The following is a 15,312-nucleotide window of genomic DNA, read 5'->3' as shown; positions in this document are numbered from 1 at the left end:
AGGAATGGTAGTCTCCTAAACCTCTTGCAACACTTTAGCCTGCAACAGGATGGTTCCACTGAATACAAAAAACAAATTAAAACAAGAGGGGTTTGGCTGATTAATTCTCTTCAGCCCATTTAATCACATCTATGCAGGGTACAAACCTTCTTCACATTATCAAAGGCTGATTTTTCTACTGTATGCAACCCTACACTGACCACAAATTTGGAGTGAAACTCATTCATCGTGGTTTTTAAAAAAAGTCACTTATTTTGATTCATCTAACTCTTAAAAAAGCAAGCAGCTTGATGTGGTCAAATAGGTTTGGCTCATTTTGAGCATAAATCTCAGTCCTAACATTTCACTGCCTGACAGCTCTGGCTATGCAAAATGCTTGTCCTATTTTTAGGTGATGTGTGGGCAAGTTTGTAAAGCCCATTTATAATAATGTAGAAAATGCATTTGACAGGAGACTACAGCCAGCCAGTCTCAGAGACGTACAGCTGTGTTATGGTACCCACAATACAGAAAACATGACAAGCAGCTGACATAAACTAGACCTTAACGTTAAATCTGAATGCAAGTTTGTTCTCAATTTTTCGATGTTTATACAAACAGATTTAAAAGCAAGATTTTTTTACATGTGAAGGTCTGAATGCCGGGTACCCATCACACGCAAGGTCTGGCTGGTACACAGCATGGTATAACTAAGGAGGGATTCTACCCGGGGGGGGGGGAAAAGAGGGGAGAAAGAGAACATGTCCTTTGCTGCTTTTTTTGCTCATGTTAAGAATGCAACCAATGTTTGGGCACTGGTGTGCTGTGTCAATTTAACCCAGGACTGGTTTACAGCAACTGGAAACTGGTGGAATGGGTGGGCACGTGGCAGATGAAATTTAATGCAGAAAAATGCGAAGTGATACATTTTGGTAGAAAGAATGAAGAGAGGAAATATAAACTAAAGGGTACAATCCTAAAGGGGGTGCATGAACAGAGAGACCTAGGGGTATATGTGCACAAATCGTTGAAGGTAGCAGGGCAGGTTGAGAAAGCAGTTAAAAAAAAATACGGGATCCTGGGCTTCATGAATAGAGGTATAGAGTACAAAAGCATATAAATGATGATGAACTGTATAAAACACTGGTTCGGCCCCAACTGGAGTATTGTGTCCAATTCTGGGCACCGCACTTTAGGATATGAAGGCCTTAGGAGAGGGTGCAGAAAAGATTTGAGAGAATTATTCCAAGGATGAGAGACTTCAGTTACGTGGATAGACTGGAGAAGCTGGAATTCTCTTTAGAGCAAAGAAGATTGAGAGGAGATTTGATAGAGGTGTTCAAAATCATGAGGGGTCTGGACAGAGTAGAGAGAGAGAAACTGTTCCCATTAGCAGAAGGGTCGAGAACCAGAGGACACAGATTTAACATGATTGGCAAAAGAATCAAAGGTGACATAAGAAAAAACTTTTTTTAATGCAGCGAGTGGTTAGGATCTGGAATGTACTGCTTGAAAGGATGGTGGCGGCAGACTCAATCATGGCTTTCAAAAGGGATTTGGATAAGTACCAAGAAATTTGCAGGGCTACGGGGAAAGGGACTAGCTAAAGTGCTCTTGGAGAGCTGGCACGGACTCGGCTGGCCGAATGGCCTTCTTCCGTGGTGTAACCATTCTATGATTCTGGAGTTTAAATCCCACAATTTTTTTCATTTCTTCTGGGAATGTAGACATCCAGTGTTCTTGTAGTGCAAGGGTAGGATTATACAGTCTGCTCTCAATTCAAATGGTGCACAAATGCTGGCTAAAATTTTAATGTTAGTAAAAAGACAAGTGCGGTCGGATCCTCTCTCCTTTCAGAATCCCTTCCTTGTTAACCCATGCTGGGCACCATGCTGACAAAAGGCAGGGTAGGCACCTTTGACAACGGTACTCTGAAATTAGTCCCCAGGAGCAGGAGAGTGCACTGGGGATGACTCTTAAAACAACTATTTTCTCCCTCTATGTGCGAAATGGTAAGCTTCTACTTGCTATCTTTCCATGATGGTACTGGTGAGGTTGGTAGCTCTCTATGTATAAAACAGTGTCTTCTTGCCTGTGGAGCTATGTACTGAGGCTCCAATGTGCAACATTACCTTTACCGACTAGTTATCTTTATAAAATCACTATGATGGTGATACAAGACCAAATCCCCATCACCCTAGGCCTGGCCATGCTCCACTGGCTTAGTGCCACCTAGCACACTGACTTAAAAATGCTTACCCTTGTCGTGACATTCCTCCATAGTTTCATTCCTCTCCAGCTCTGAAATTTTCTCTATCCCGACTGCTACTGTGCATTTCCCCCCTTGCGCCACCATAAAACCTTTAGTCATCACAACCCTACAATGGGGAATTCTCTTTCTAAAGCGCTTTGTTTTGCTAACTCTCCTCCCTCCATCAAAAGCCTTCTCAAAATATATTTCTGCCCATGCTTAAGGTCATCTTCTCAAACTTCTCCCTGACTTCCTGTTCAGAGCTCACTGCCACCCCCCAGGCACAAAGATGTTTTGCTGTGTGAACTTACTATATAAATATCAGCTGCTGTTGTAAATGCACAGTATATTGGAGGCATTTAACCATGGAGACCAGAAAAAGTCCCAGTTTTGATCTATGGGTTGTGTCAACTTAGGTAATCGCAACCATGGCAACAGTGGGGGCAGTACAACAAGCCTTGGTAGCGGCAACATGTATTCCACTTCTGGCTGCTATTCAGTGATCCTTGATGCAAAGGAAGAAAGTGTGCGCATGTCTGTAGAAGTGAGATTGTATGCGAGAGTGAGCGTCAGTGCGCGCGCGGAGCAACCCATCTATAAAATGTATCACTCATTAGCTGTCAACATAACATATACCACGAGAGAAGAGTTTCCCATTACCTTTAGAAATGACTAAGAGCCTCCCTGAAAAATAGGCTGTCAAAAGTTTATGGAGTTTGTCCTGGTTAGATATATAATACCACATGCAAAATTTATTGCAGTGGCATGTCAATCTATCAACAGTTATTAATACTGTATAGGAGTGCAAAACACACAGGTGACTTAGCAAGTAAACATTACATAGTATGATGAATATAATGGACAAACAATGGGATTTGGGGAAAAGAGGTGAATAGGAAATAGAGTAAAAGGTGTAGAGCGATTCCCTTGCACACTTTGCTGTGGGTTCAATCACCAGCAGAGACAGAGGAGTAAGTTGCCTTCCTATTTGACCAAAGACGGCATGCATAAAAAGAGATTAAATTTCTCCCCTCTTACAAAAAATGTACATGCATGAAGAATAAAAGGGTTAAATGCAAGAGGTAGCAACTTAGAACAGTACAGTTACATCTTCCAAGAAATATTAGCAAACAGGTTCCTTCCTTTATTTTTTGATGGCTTCAAATTACTGCCCTTTCTCTTGTATCACTCCCTTTAACATCAACAACTTGCAATTATGTAGCACCTTTAACATAGGAAAAGGTCCCGGAAGAGAGAGGTGGAGAGGCAGAGGTTCAGGGAGGGAATTTGAAAGCTTAGGGTCTATAGCACTGAAGGAGCAAGGATCGATCCATTATTGAGGGTCTCCAGAGGTAACTGTGCAATATTCCAATGTTTTATCCTGCTTTAATTGTCAAGGTGATGAACCAGTAATCTATAAAATGTATCACTCATTAGCTGTCAACATAACGTATACCACGAGAGAAGAGTTTCCCATTACCTTTAGAAATGACTAAGAGCCTCACTGAAAAATAGGCTGTCAAAAGTTTACGGAGTTTGTCCTGGTTAGATATATACCACATGCAAAATTTATTGCAGCTGCATGCCAATCCATCAACAGTTATTAATACTGTATAGGAGTGCAAAACACACAGGTGACTTAGCAAGTAAACATTACATAATATGAACATAATGGACAAACAATGGGATTTGGGGAAGAGAGGTTCTGATTTGTTTTTAAGCATTTGAAACATATGCTGTTTCTGAACTCTCTGATACTCATCCTTGCAATTAATGATCTGGGATGTGTTAATAACATGGCTAGCAAACAGGTACTTGAGTAGAAACATTTCAGATAACAGGAAAATTCCTTAGTCTGCTCTTTCTCATGAAATTTATGCACTTTCAAGAGGTCTGGTGTGATTTTCTTTCCCTCTAGTCCCCGCCCCTTCCAATTGAGTACTCCCATTTCCCTGGATGAAGTGAGTAGCAGAGCCATTTATATTGCTGGTCTTCCTACCCGCAACTGAGAGACTGCAGCCTTCCCTTCTTCACTCTCTTCATCCAATTCATCATCGCTCCATTCCCAGCCGCCATCTTCTGTCTTGTGTAGTCGACCACTGGAGCCTGGGACCCTTCTCACCTGATCAGTACAAACAAAGGGGGTCAAGTTCAGAGCAACAGTTAAGATCTCACCCTCCCAATTAGGGACCAAGTTGACCCATGTTGTGTCTTTGATTATTTTGCTTTTAATAGCAAAGGTAGGCATATTTTTTTTCTTAAAACAGCACCGTTTAATTTTTGATTTCCCCCCCCCCCCAAAAAACCCCCCCCATAAATTGCCCTTGTGTTTAAGAGATTTCATCAGGAGCCCACTAGTTGTCAGTCAGACACATTATCAATGATGATAGCAATGAGGCTGATCCCTAGTGTTATCGGATGAGCCAACAAGAAACTAAGTACGCTAAAAAAGGGAGGACCCAGAGCATTTATAGTAGTGTACAAAGAAAGGAAAGAAAAGACTTGCATTTATAAAGCGCCTTTGATGACCAAAGTTCTTTGCAGCCAATTAAGTAGTTTTGAAGCACAGTCACTGTTGTAATGTAGGAAATGCAGCAGCCAATTTGCACACAGCAAAATGCCATAAACAGCAACGAGATAATAACCAGAAATTTGCTTTAGTGATGTTGGTTGAGGGAATAAATGTTGGCCAGGACACCGGGGAGGATGCCCCTGCTTTTGTTCGAATAGTGCTGTGGGATGTTTTACGTCCACCTGAGACAGCAGACAAGGCCTCGGTGGACAATTCTTGGTACCACACTTTAGAAAAGATGTAAAGGCCTCAGAAAGGTCATGGGAGGTTTACTAGGATTTTACCAGGGATGAGGAACTTCAGTTATGAGGAAGGTTGGAAAAGTTAGGACTGTTCTCTTTGGAACAGAGAAGGTTAAGAGGTGATAGAAGTTTCCAAGATGAGAGTTTTTGATAAAGTAGAGAGAGAAAAACTATTCCCTGTGGCGAGTGGGTCAATAACCAGAGGTCATAGATTTAAAATCTTTGGCAAAAGATCTAGAGGGGAGACGAGGAGAAATGTTTACACTTAGAGAGTTGTCGGGATCTGGAACGCTCTACCTGAAAAGATGGTGGAAGCCGATTCCATAAATAATTTTAAACAGGCATTGGACAGGTACTTGAGGATGAGGAACTTATAGGGTTACAGACAAAATGTGGGGGTTTGGGACGAAGCACGACAGCTCTTCAAAGAGCCAGCACAGGCACGATGGGCTGAATGGCCTCCTTCTGTGCTGTAAGTTTCTATGATTCTATGAAAAGATGGGTCAAGAGGAGCTGTAAATGGCAACAGCAGAACCAATACCAGCACCACTGTCCAAAAAAAATGGGAGCAGTGGTCATGATCTGAAATTGTTGAACACAATGTCGAGTTCAGAAGGCTGTAGAGTGTCTAATCGAAAGATGAGGTGTTGTTCCTCATTGAACAGTGTCGGAGGCAGAGGACAGAGAGGGCATTGGCGGTGATTGAAGAGTGGACCAGGGTGTCGCGGAGGGAACGGTCCCTTCGGAATGCTGAAAGGGGAGGGGAAAGATTTGTTTGGTGGTGGCATTGCGCTGGAGGTGGCGGAAAATGATCCGTTAAATGTGGTGGCGTGGAAGGGGAGGACAAGAGGAACCCTATCATGGTGCTGGATGGGAGGGGAATGGGTGAGGACAGAAGTGCGGGAAATGGGACAAACACGGTTGAGGGACCAGTCAATCACCGTGGCGTGGAATCAATGTTCCCGTTAAGCTGCGCAGCCGTCTGGAGGTCACCAATTTTTCAAATGGGAGAAACCGCGCATGCGTGATAATTTGAATGGGCTGCACAGCCAAAGTGACCATGCACCAAAAAAAAATTAGATGGAACATGAAGGGGAATCCTTGGATGAGAAAAAAGACATACTGTAAGCACTGGTGTGGAAGGAGGCATCGTCAGAACAGATGCAACGGAGATGGAGAAACTCGGAGAATGACTACAGTCCTTACAGGAGATTGACCATATGAAGGTGAGGGAGGGGTGGAAATTGGAAGCAAAGTTGAAGTAGTTTTCCAGTTCGGGGCGAGAGCAGGAAATGGCACGGATACAGTCATCAATGTATTTTAGATCTGGTAATGTGTAATGAGGCAGGATTAATTAGTGATCTCATAGTAAAGGATCCTCTAGGGAAGAGTGATCATAGCATGATAGAATTCACATTCAGTTTGAGGGTGAGAAACTTGGATCTGAAACTAGTGTCTTAAACTTAAATAAAGGCAATTACAAAGGTATGAAGACAGAGATGGCTAAAGTGGACTGGGAAAATAGGTTAAATGGTAAGACGGTAGAGAAGCAGTGGCAGACATTTAAGGAGATATTCCTAACTCTCAGCAAAGGCATATTCCAGTGAGCAGGAAAGGCTCTATGAGAAGGATGAACCATCCGTGACTAACTAAGGAAGTTAAGGATAGCATCAAATTGAAAGAAAAGGCATATAATGTTGTGAAGATTAGTGGTAGGCTGGAGGATTGGGAAATTTTTTGAATCCAGCAAAGGATGACTAAAAAAAGATGGATTAAGAGAGTAAACTAGCAAGAAATATAAAAACAGACAGTAAGAGCTTCTACAGGTATATAAAAAGGAAGAGAGTAGCTAAAGGATGAGACTGGGGAATTAATAATGGGACACAGGGAAATGGGAGAGACTTTGAACAAATATTTTGTATCTGTCTTCACGATAGAAGACACAAAGCATCCCAGTAATAATAGATAATCAAGGGGCTATAGGGAGGGAGGAACTTAAAACAATCACTATCACTAGAGGAAAAAGTACTAGGCAAACTAATGGGACTAAAGGCTGACAAGTCCCCTGAACCTGATGGCCTGCATACTAGGGTCTTAAAAGAAGTGGCTGCAGAGATAGTGGATGCATTGGTTGTAATCTACCAAAATTCCCTGGATTCTGGAAAGGTCCCAGCGGATCAAAAAACCACAAATGTAACACCCCTATTCAAGAAAAGAGGGAAGCAGGAAACTATAGGCCAGTTAGCCTAACATGTCATTGGGAAAATGCTGGAATCCATTATTAAGGAAGTAGTAGCAGTACATTTAGAAAATCATAATAAAACCATATTTACTCTGCTTGATTGTATGAAAGGGAAACAGTGCGAGGCAAATTTACTAGAGTTCTTTGGGGATTAACGAGCAGGGTGAATAAAGGGGAACTAGTAGATGTAGTGTATTTGGATTTCCAGAAGGCATTCGATAAGTGCCACATAAGAGGTTACTGCACAATATAAGAGCTCAAGGCGTTGGGGGTAATATATTAGCATGGCGAGAGGATTGGCTAACTAACAGAAAACAGAGAGTTGGGATAAATGGGTCATTTTCAGGTTGGCAAACTGTAACTAGTGGGGTGCCACAGGGATCAGTGCTGGGGCCTCAACTATTTACAAATTATTAATGACTCAGATGAAGGGACCAAGTGCACTGTTGCCAAATTTGCTGATGATACAAAGATAGGTGGGAAAGCAAGTTGTGAGGAGAACAGAGTCTGCAAAGGGATATAGATAGGTTAAGTGAGTGGGCAAAAATTTGGCAGACTGAGTATAATGGGGGGAAATGTGAGATTATCCACTTTGGTAAGAATAAAAAAGCAAAATATTATTTAAATGGAGAGAGACTGCAGAATGCTGCGGTACAGAGGGATCTGGGTGTCCTCGTACATGAAACACAAAAAGTTAGCATGCAGGTACAGCAAGTAATTAGGAAGGCAAATGGAATGTTGGCCTTTATTACAAGGGGGATGGAGAATAAAAATAGGGAAATCTTGCTACAACTGTACAGGGTGTTGGTGAGACCACACCTGGAGTACTGCAAACAATTTTGGTCTCCTTATTTAAGGAGGGATATATTTGCATTGGAGGCAGTTCAGAGAAGGTTCACTAGGTTGATTCCCGAGTTGAAGGGGTTATCTTAGGAGGAAAGGTTGAACAGGTTGGGCCTATGGTCATTGAAGTTTAGAAGAATGAGCGGTGATCTTATTGAATCATAAAAGATTCTGAGGGGGCTTGACAAGGTAGATGCGGAGAGGATGTTTCCCCTCGTGGGGGAATCTAGAACTAGGGGGCATAGTTTCAGAATAAGGGGTCGCCCATTTAAAACGGAGATGAGGAGGAATTTCTTCTCAGAGGGTCGTGAATCTTTGGAATTCTCTACCCCAGAGAGCTGTGGAGGCTGAGTCATTGAATATATTCAAGGCGGAGATAGACAGATTTTTGAAAAACAGGGGAATCAGGGGTTATGGGGAGGGGGCAGGAAAGTGGAGTTGAGACCATGATCTTATTGAATGGTGGAGCAGGCTCGAGGGGCCGAATGGCCTACTCTTGCTCCTATTTCTTATGTTCTTACGGAAAAAGAGGTGAGGGAGGGGACCAGAGTAGGGCTGGAACAAAATGTTCCACGTATCCCACAAAAAGGCAGGCATAGCTAGGACCCATACGGGTTCCTATAGCAACACCTTTTATTTGGAGGAAGTGAGTGGAGTCAAAGGAGAAGTTGTTCAATGCAAGAACAAGTTCAGCCAGAAGAGAGGTGGGTGGTGATCGATGGGGATGGGTTGGAGTCCGTTCAAGGAAGAAGTGGAGGGCCCTCAGGCCATCCTGGTGGGGGAAATTGAGGTGTCATTGTGAAAAGGAGGCTGTTAGGGCCAGGAAACTGGAAAATGTTAAAGTGGTGGAGAGCATCGGAAGAGTCACAGACATAGGTTGGAAGAGTCTGGACAAGAGGAGAAGTATGGAGTCAAGATGGGAAGAAATAAGTTCTATGGGGCAAGAACAGGCTGAAATGATGGGTCTACCAGGGCAGACCCATTTGTGAATCTTGGGAAGGAGGTAGAGTGGGCTGTGCAGGGTTGGGGGTCTATGAGGTTAGAGGCTGTGGGAGGTCTCCAGAGGAGAGGTCAGTGTCGGTATGGGAAACTGGTGGGGTGATGGTCCAGGGTGAGGCAGGTGGTGGTGCTGGAGAGTTGGCGTTCAGCCCACGCAAATTAGAGGTCTGGTCGCCAAAAGCAAGAGCGTCACCCTTATCAGCAGGTTTAATGACAATGTCAGGGTTGGACCCAAGAGAACAGAGCGAATCAAGTTCAGAAGTGGGTAGGTTAGAGTGAGTGAGGGGAGTAGAGAAATTGAGATGGCCAAGTCATCAGAGTGCTGAGAGTTTGGGTAAGTGACAGAGTTCTTTAATTGTTATTTCTCTTTAAATCATTCTTGATAAGATTACTTAAGCAGTTTAAGTAAAGGGGAAAAGTTAAATATTTGGGATTCTGTTGGTTTAAGAAGAGTAAAACAAGGTTACACTGCAGTAGGAGTAAATTGGCACAGCAGGCAGTGGAAACCAGTTTTCTAACCAATCAGCAGGGGTGACTCATTTGGCTGTAAACAAACAAACAGTATAAAAAGACCAGTCCTAGTGCGAGTCATCAAAGAGTGCTGTGAGTTTGGGTAAGTGTGAGTTAGGGTAAGTGGGGTGTTAGGTGCTCTTTTCAAACTTTAACTCTGTGGGTTGTAGTTAATAAGGCCTTTCTGGTGCAGAGTGACTGTTGGTAAACCATTTAACTGGTGTAACTAGAGGGATTGATTTAATTTAAATCCAATTAATTAAAGGGGATACTAGCATCTAAAATCAGGCAGGGGGTGTCCATAACTAACAATAAAAAATTTAATTAATTATATAGAATGGAGCAGGTGATGTGTTACTGTTGCGAGATGTGGGAGCCGGTGAACCCCATTGAGGCTCACGGTGATTGCGTCTGTGACAAGTGTCTGCTGCTACAGGAACTCCAGCTCCGTGTTGATGAGCTGGCGTCTGAGCTTCAGACACTGCGACACATCAGGGAGGGGGAGAAGTACCTGGACACACTATCAGGAGGTGGTCACACCTATGAAGTTAATTAATTCAGACGTAGTCCATGGTCAGGGACAGGACGGTGTGACTACGAGTGAGGCAGGTACGGGGATCCAGGAGGTAGAGCTGGAGGAGCCGCAGCCCTTGCTCTTGTCCAACAGGTTCGAGGTTCTTACTCCCTGTGGGGACAGGAGCAGGGACTGCAGGGAGGATGAGCAACCTGGCCACAGCACCGTGGAATGGGGGGCCATTCAAGAGGGGGGAGTAAATAGAAATGTTGTAGTGGTAGGGGATAGTATTATTAGGCGGATAGATAGAGTTCTCTGCAGCCGAGAGCGAGAGTCCCGAAGGCTGTGTTGCCTACCCGGTGCCAGGGTTAAGGAGATCTCCTCTGGGCTGGAAAAAAACTTGCAGTGGGAGGGGGTGGATCCAGTTGTCGTGGTCCATGTTGGTACAAACGACGTAGATAGGACTAGGAAGCCGGTTCTGTTAAAGGAGTATGAGCAGCTGGGGGTCAAATTAAAAAACAGAACCTCAAGGGTAATAATCTCTGGATTATTACCTGAGCCACAAGCGAATTTGGCTAGGTCAAATAAAATTAGAGAGTTAAATGCGTGGCTCAAAGACTGGTGTGGGAGAAATGGGTTTTGCTTCCTGGGACACTGGCACCAGTACTGGGGCAGGAGGGAGCTGTTCCGTTGGGACGGGCTTCACTTGGCCAGTGCTGGGACTAGAGTCCTGGCGGATCATATAACTAGGGCTGTAGAGAGGGCTCTAAACTAACTAGTGGGGGGGGGGGGGGGCGGGGTGAGGTTCCTAGAGAGCAAATAATAAAAATGACAACAGAGAAGGTCATAGACTTAGGTAGCAGTGGGGAAATTAAAAACCAGAGCATGTCAGGAAGGGGCAGAAGGTATGGAGTAAAAGGTAAAGTAATAAAAAGGGCAAAAGCAGGAACTAAGTGTCACAAAACATATTTGAAAGTTCTCTATCTGAATGCACGTAGCATTCGTAACAAAATAGACGAGTTAATGGCACAAATAACTACATATGGGTATGATCTTGTGGCCATTACAGAAACATGGCTGCAGGGTGACAATGCCTGGGAATTAAACATACCAGGTTATTTAACAATCAGGAAGGACAGGCAGGGAGGAAGGGTGGCTATGTTAATAAAGGAAGGAATCACTGTAATACAGAGAAATGATAATGGGTCAAAAGATCAGGATAATGAAACAGTTTGGGTGGAGGTAAGGAATAATAAGGGGAAAAAAACACTAGTGGGCGTAGTCTATAGGCCTCCGAACAGTTGCAACTCTGTTGGACGGAGTATCAATCAGGAAATAGTTGAGGCTTGTAATAAGGGAACATCTATAATTATGGGGGATTTTAACTATCATATTAATTGGACAAATCAAATTGGGCAGGGCTGCCTTGAGGATCAGTTCATTGAGTGTATTAGGGATGGGTTTCTTGAGCAGTATGTAACTGAACCGACCAGGGGGCAAGCAACCTTAGACAGGATTAATTAAAAATGTCCTAGTAAAGGATCCCCTTGGAATGAGTGACCATAACATGGTTGAATTCCATATTCAATTAGAGGGTGAGAAGGTTGGATCTCAAACAAGCGTGCTAAGCTTGAATAAAGGAGACTATGAACGTATGAGAGCGGAATTGAGTAGTGTGGATTAGGAAAATAGATTAAAGGGTAAGACGATACATGATCAGTGGTGTACATTTAAGGAGTTATTTTACAACTTCCAAAAAATATATATTCCACTGAGAAGAAAAGGGTGTAAAAGAAAAGACAGCCGTCCGTGGCTAAGTAAAGAAATTAAGGATAGTATTCGACTAAAAACAAGGGCATATAAGGTAGCGAAATCTAGTGGGAGGATAGAGGATTGGGAAAACTTTAAAAGACAGCAAAAAATAACAAAAAGATTGATTAAGAAAGGGAAGATAGATTATGAAAGTAAATGAGCAAAAAATATAAAAACAGATAGTAAGAGTTTTTATAGTTATATAAAAAGAAAAAGGGTGGCTAAAGTAAATGTTGGTCCCTTAGAGGATGAGACCGGGAAATTAATGGTGGGGAATATGGAGATGGCAAAAAACACTGAATGAATATTTTGCATCAGTCTTTACAGTAGAGGACACTAAGAATATCCCAACACTGGACAAACAGGGGGCTATAGGGGGGGGGGGGGGGGAGGAGCTAAACACGATCAAAATCACTAAGGAAGTGGTACTCGGTAAAATAATGGGACTCAAGGCGGATAAATCACCTGGACCTGATGGCTTACATCCTAGGGTCTTGAGGGAAGTGGCGGTAGGGATTGTGGATGCATTGGTAATAATTTTCCAAAACTCCCTGGACGCAAAGGTCCCGGCAGACTGGAAAACTGCTAATGTAACACCCTTATTTAAAAAGGGCAGTAGACAGAAGGCTGGAAACTATAGACTGGTTAGCTTAACCTCTGTGGTAGGTAAAATTTTGGAGCCCATTATTAAAGGAGACAGTAACAGGACATTTGGATAATCATAATTTAATAGGACAAAGTCAGCATGGTTTTATGAAGGGGAAGTCATGTTTGACAAATTTGCTGGAGTTCTTTGAGGAAGTAACATGGGGTGGATAAAGGGGAACCAGTGGACGTAGTGTATTTAGACTTCCAAAAGGCATTTGACAAGGTGCCACACAAAAGATTATTGCTTAAGATAAAAAAATCACAGGATTGGGGGTAATATTCTGGCATGGATAGAGGATTGGCTATCTAACAGAAGGCAGAGAGTTGGGATAAATGGTTCATTCTCAGACTGGCAAATCAGTAACTAGTGGTGTTCCGCAGGGGTCAGTGCTGGGTCCCCAACTCTTTACAATCTATTTTAACAATTTGGAGGAGGGGACCGAGTGTAACATATCAAAGTTTGCAGATGATACTAAGATGGGAGGGAAAGTAGTGAGTGAGGAGGACATAAAAAACCTGCAAGGGGACATAGACAGGCTAAGTAAGTGGGCAGAGATTTGGCAGATGGAATACAATACTGGAAAGTGTGAGGTTATGCACTTTGGCAGGAAAAATCGTAGAGCAAGTTATTATCTTAATGGCAAGAAACTGGAAAGTACTGAAGTACAAAGGGATCTGGGGGTCCTGGTGCACGAAACTCAAAAGGTTAGTATGCAGGTGCAGCAAGTGATTAAGAAGGCCAATGGAATGTTGGCTTTCATTGCTAGGGGGATAGAATATAAAAATAGGGGGGTATTGCTTCAGTTGTACAAGGTATTGGTGAGACCGCACCTGGAATACTGCATACAGTTTTGGTGTCCATACTTAAGAAAAGACATACTTGCTCTCGAGTCAGTGCAAAGAAGGTTCACTAGGTTAATCCCGGGGATGAGGGGATGGACATATGAGGAGAGGTTGAGTAGATTGGGACTCTACTCATTGGAGTTCAGAAGAATGAGAGGCGATCTTATTGAAACATATAAGATTGTGAAGGGGTTGGATCGGGTGGATGCGGGGAGGATGTTCCCGATGATGGGTGAAACTAGAACTAGGGGGCATAGTCTTAGAATAAGGGGCTGCTCTTTCAAAACTGAGATGAGGAGGAACTACTTCATTCAGAGGGTGGTAGGTCCATGGAATATGCTGCCCCAAAAAGCTGTAGAAGCTACATCATTACATAAGTTTAAAACAGAAATAGAGAGTTTCCTAGAAGTAAAGGGAATTAAGGGTTACGGGGAGCGGGCAGGAATTTGGACAGGAGTCTAGGTTCGGATCGGACATGGCCCTGTGGGTAGCGGAGCGGGCCCAGGGGCCGTGTAGCCTGATCCTGCTCCTATTTCGTGTGTCTAATTCTGTTAGATTCAGGAGATGGTTCTGTGATAGTAGATTGGCGGTTAGGATCAGATCAGCCATGATCTTATTGAATGGCGGAGCAGGCTCGAGGGGCCGATTGGCCTACTCCTGCTCCTATTTCTTATGTTCTTATGTCACCTCAGCCGAACAGATATTTTGGAAGAGAATGCACTGAAGCTCAGAGATGCAACAGATTCTTGAAAGAGATGAGGACTAACCTGAAGACAGAAGCAGAGAAAGTGTATAGGGACATGTACTGGAAGAGATCATGGAGGTAGGATGGGCAAAAACCAGGGAGGGATCTGAGGATGAGATACAGGTCTTGAAGACAATACACTGAATCTCGGAGATGCAACAGACGCTTGAAATGTTGGATGTACGGGCGAGGATGTGGGTCGTAGCTTTCTGAAAAAGTTGCAACTTACGGAGGATTGAGGTGTAGAGGCCGGCCGAGAACGTGAAGAGAAGTTGAGCCTCAGAGAACTGGTCACAAACTACTGATGCCTATAGGGATTCCTTAATCCAATTGTTTGGTCAACATGTCACCACTTTGATGACTGATCACTCAGTTGCATCTTATTTAAACGGTTAATAATGTGAAAAGTAACAAATGGTGCAATTAATTATAGATGGTGTTGTTGGGGGGGGGGGGGGGGCGGGGGAGTAAAGTTTAAATCTGTATAAATCATGGTATTTCATACCAATCAAATATTTCTGTATAAACCTAAGATCAAGCTGCATATGGAGTACTGTATACAGATCTGTAGCTCTCAACAGGAAAGATGTAGCTGAGCTGGCTAAAATGCAGAGAAGAGCTATTAGAATGTTAAGGGGATGAGATCAATGAGATTTATAAATAGAGGCATAGAGTACAAAAGCCAGGAAGTTATGCTAAACCTATATAAAGCACTAGTTTGGCCCCAACTGGAGTATTGTGTCCAATTCTGGGTACCACTAAGAATGATGTGAAGGCTCTGGAGAGGGTACAGAAGAGATTTACTAGAATGGTTCCAGGGATGAGGGAATTACAGTTGCGTGGGTAGACTGGAGAAGCTGGGGTTGTTCTCCTTAGAGCAGAGAAGGCGAAGGAGATTTGACAGATGTGTTTAAAATCATGAAGGGTTTAGATAGAATAAATAAAGAGAAACTGTTTCCAATGGCTGAAGGGTCGACAAACATGGCGCACAGATTTAAGGTGATTGGCAAATGAACCAGAGGCAACAGAAGGAAAAAATGTTTTTAAACGCAACAAGTGTTTAGGATTTGGAATGCACTGCCTGATAGGGTGGTGGAAACTGATTCAATAGT

The 15,312-nt window shown here is 43.3% G+C and overlaps 1 protein-coding gene across 2 annotated transcripts in view; it reads right to left on the bottom strand.

Moving 5' to 3' along the window:
* oxsr1b (oxidative stress responsive kinase 1b) overlaps positions 1-15,312 on the bottom strand; it is a 257,293-nt gene that overhangs the window by 65,943 nt on the left and 176,038 nt on the right. For both annotated transcript variants that reach the window (XR_015078974.1, XM_085992508.1), the window contains exon 11: positions 4,230-4,352. Coding sequence is in view for 1 of the 2 variants with exons in the window: in XM_085992508.1 (XP_085848634.1) it covers positions 4,230-4,352 (123 nt within the window). In the remaining variant the exon portion in view is untranslated. The remainder of the gene's footprint in view (positions 1-4,229; positions 4,353-15,312) is intronic.

This window comes from Somniosus microcephalus, chromosome 7, assembly GCF_052327205.1.
Source record: "Somniosus microcephalus isolate GS21.2 chromosome 7, FLI_Smic_1.0, whole genome shotgun sequence".
NCBI lineage: Eukaryota > Metazoa > Chordata > Chondrichthyes > Squaliformes > Somniosidae > Somniosus > Somniosus microcephalus.
This window is presented reverse-complemented; position numbering and strand designations above follow the sequence as displayed.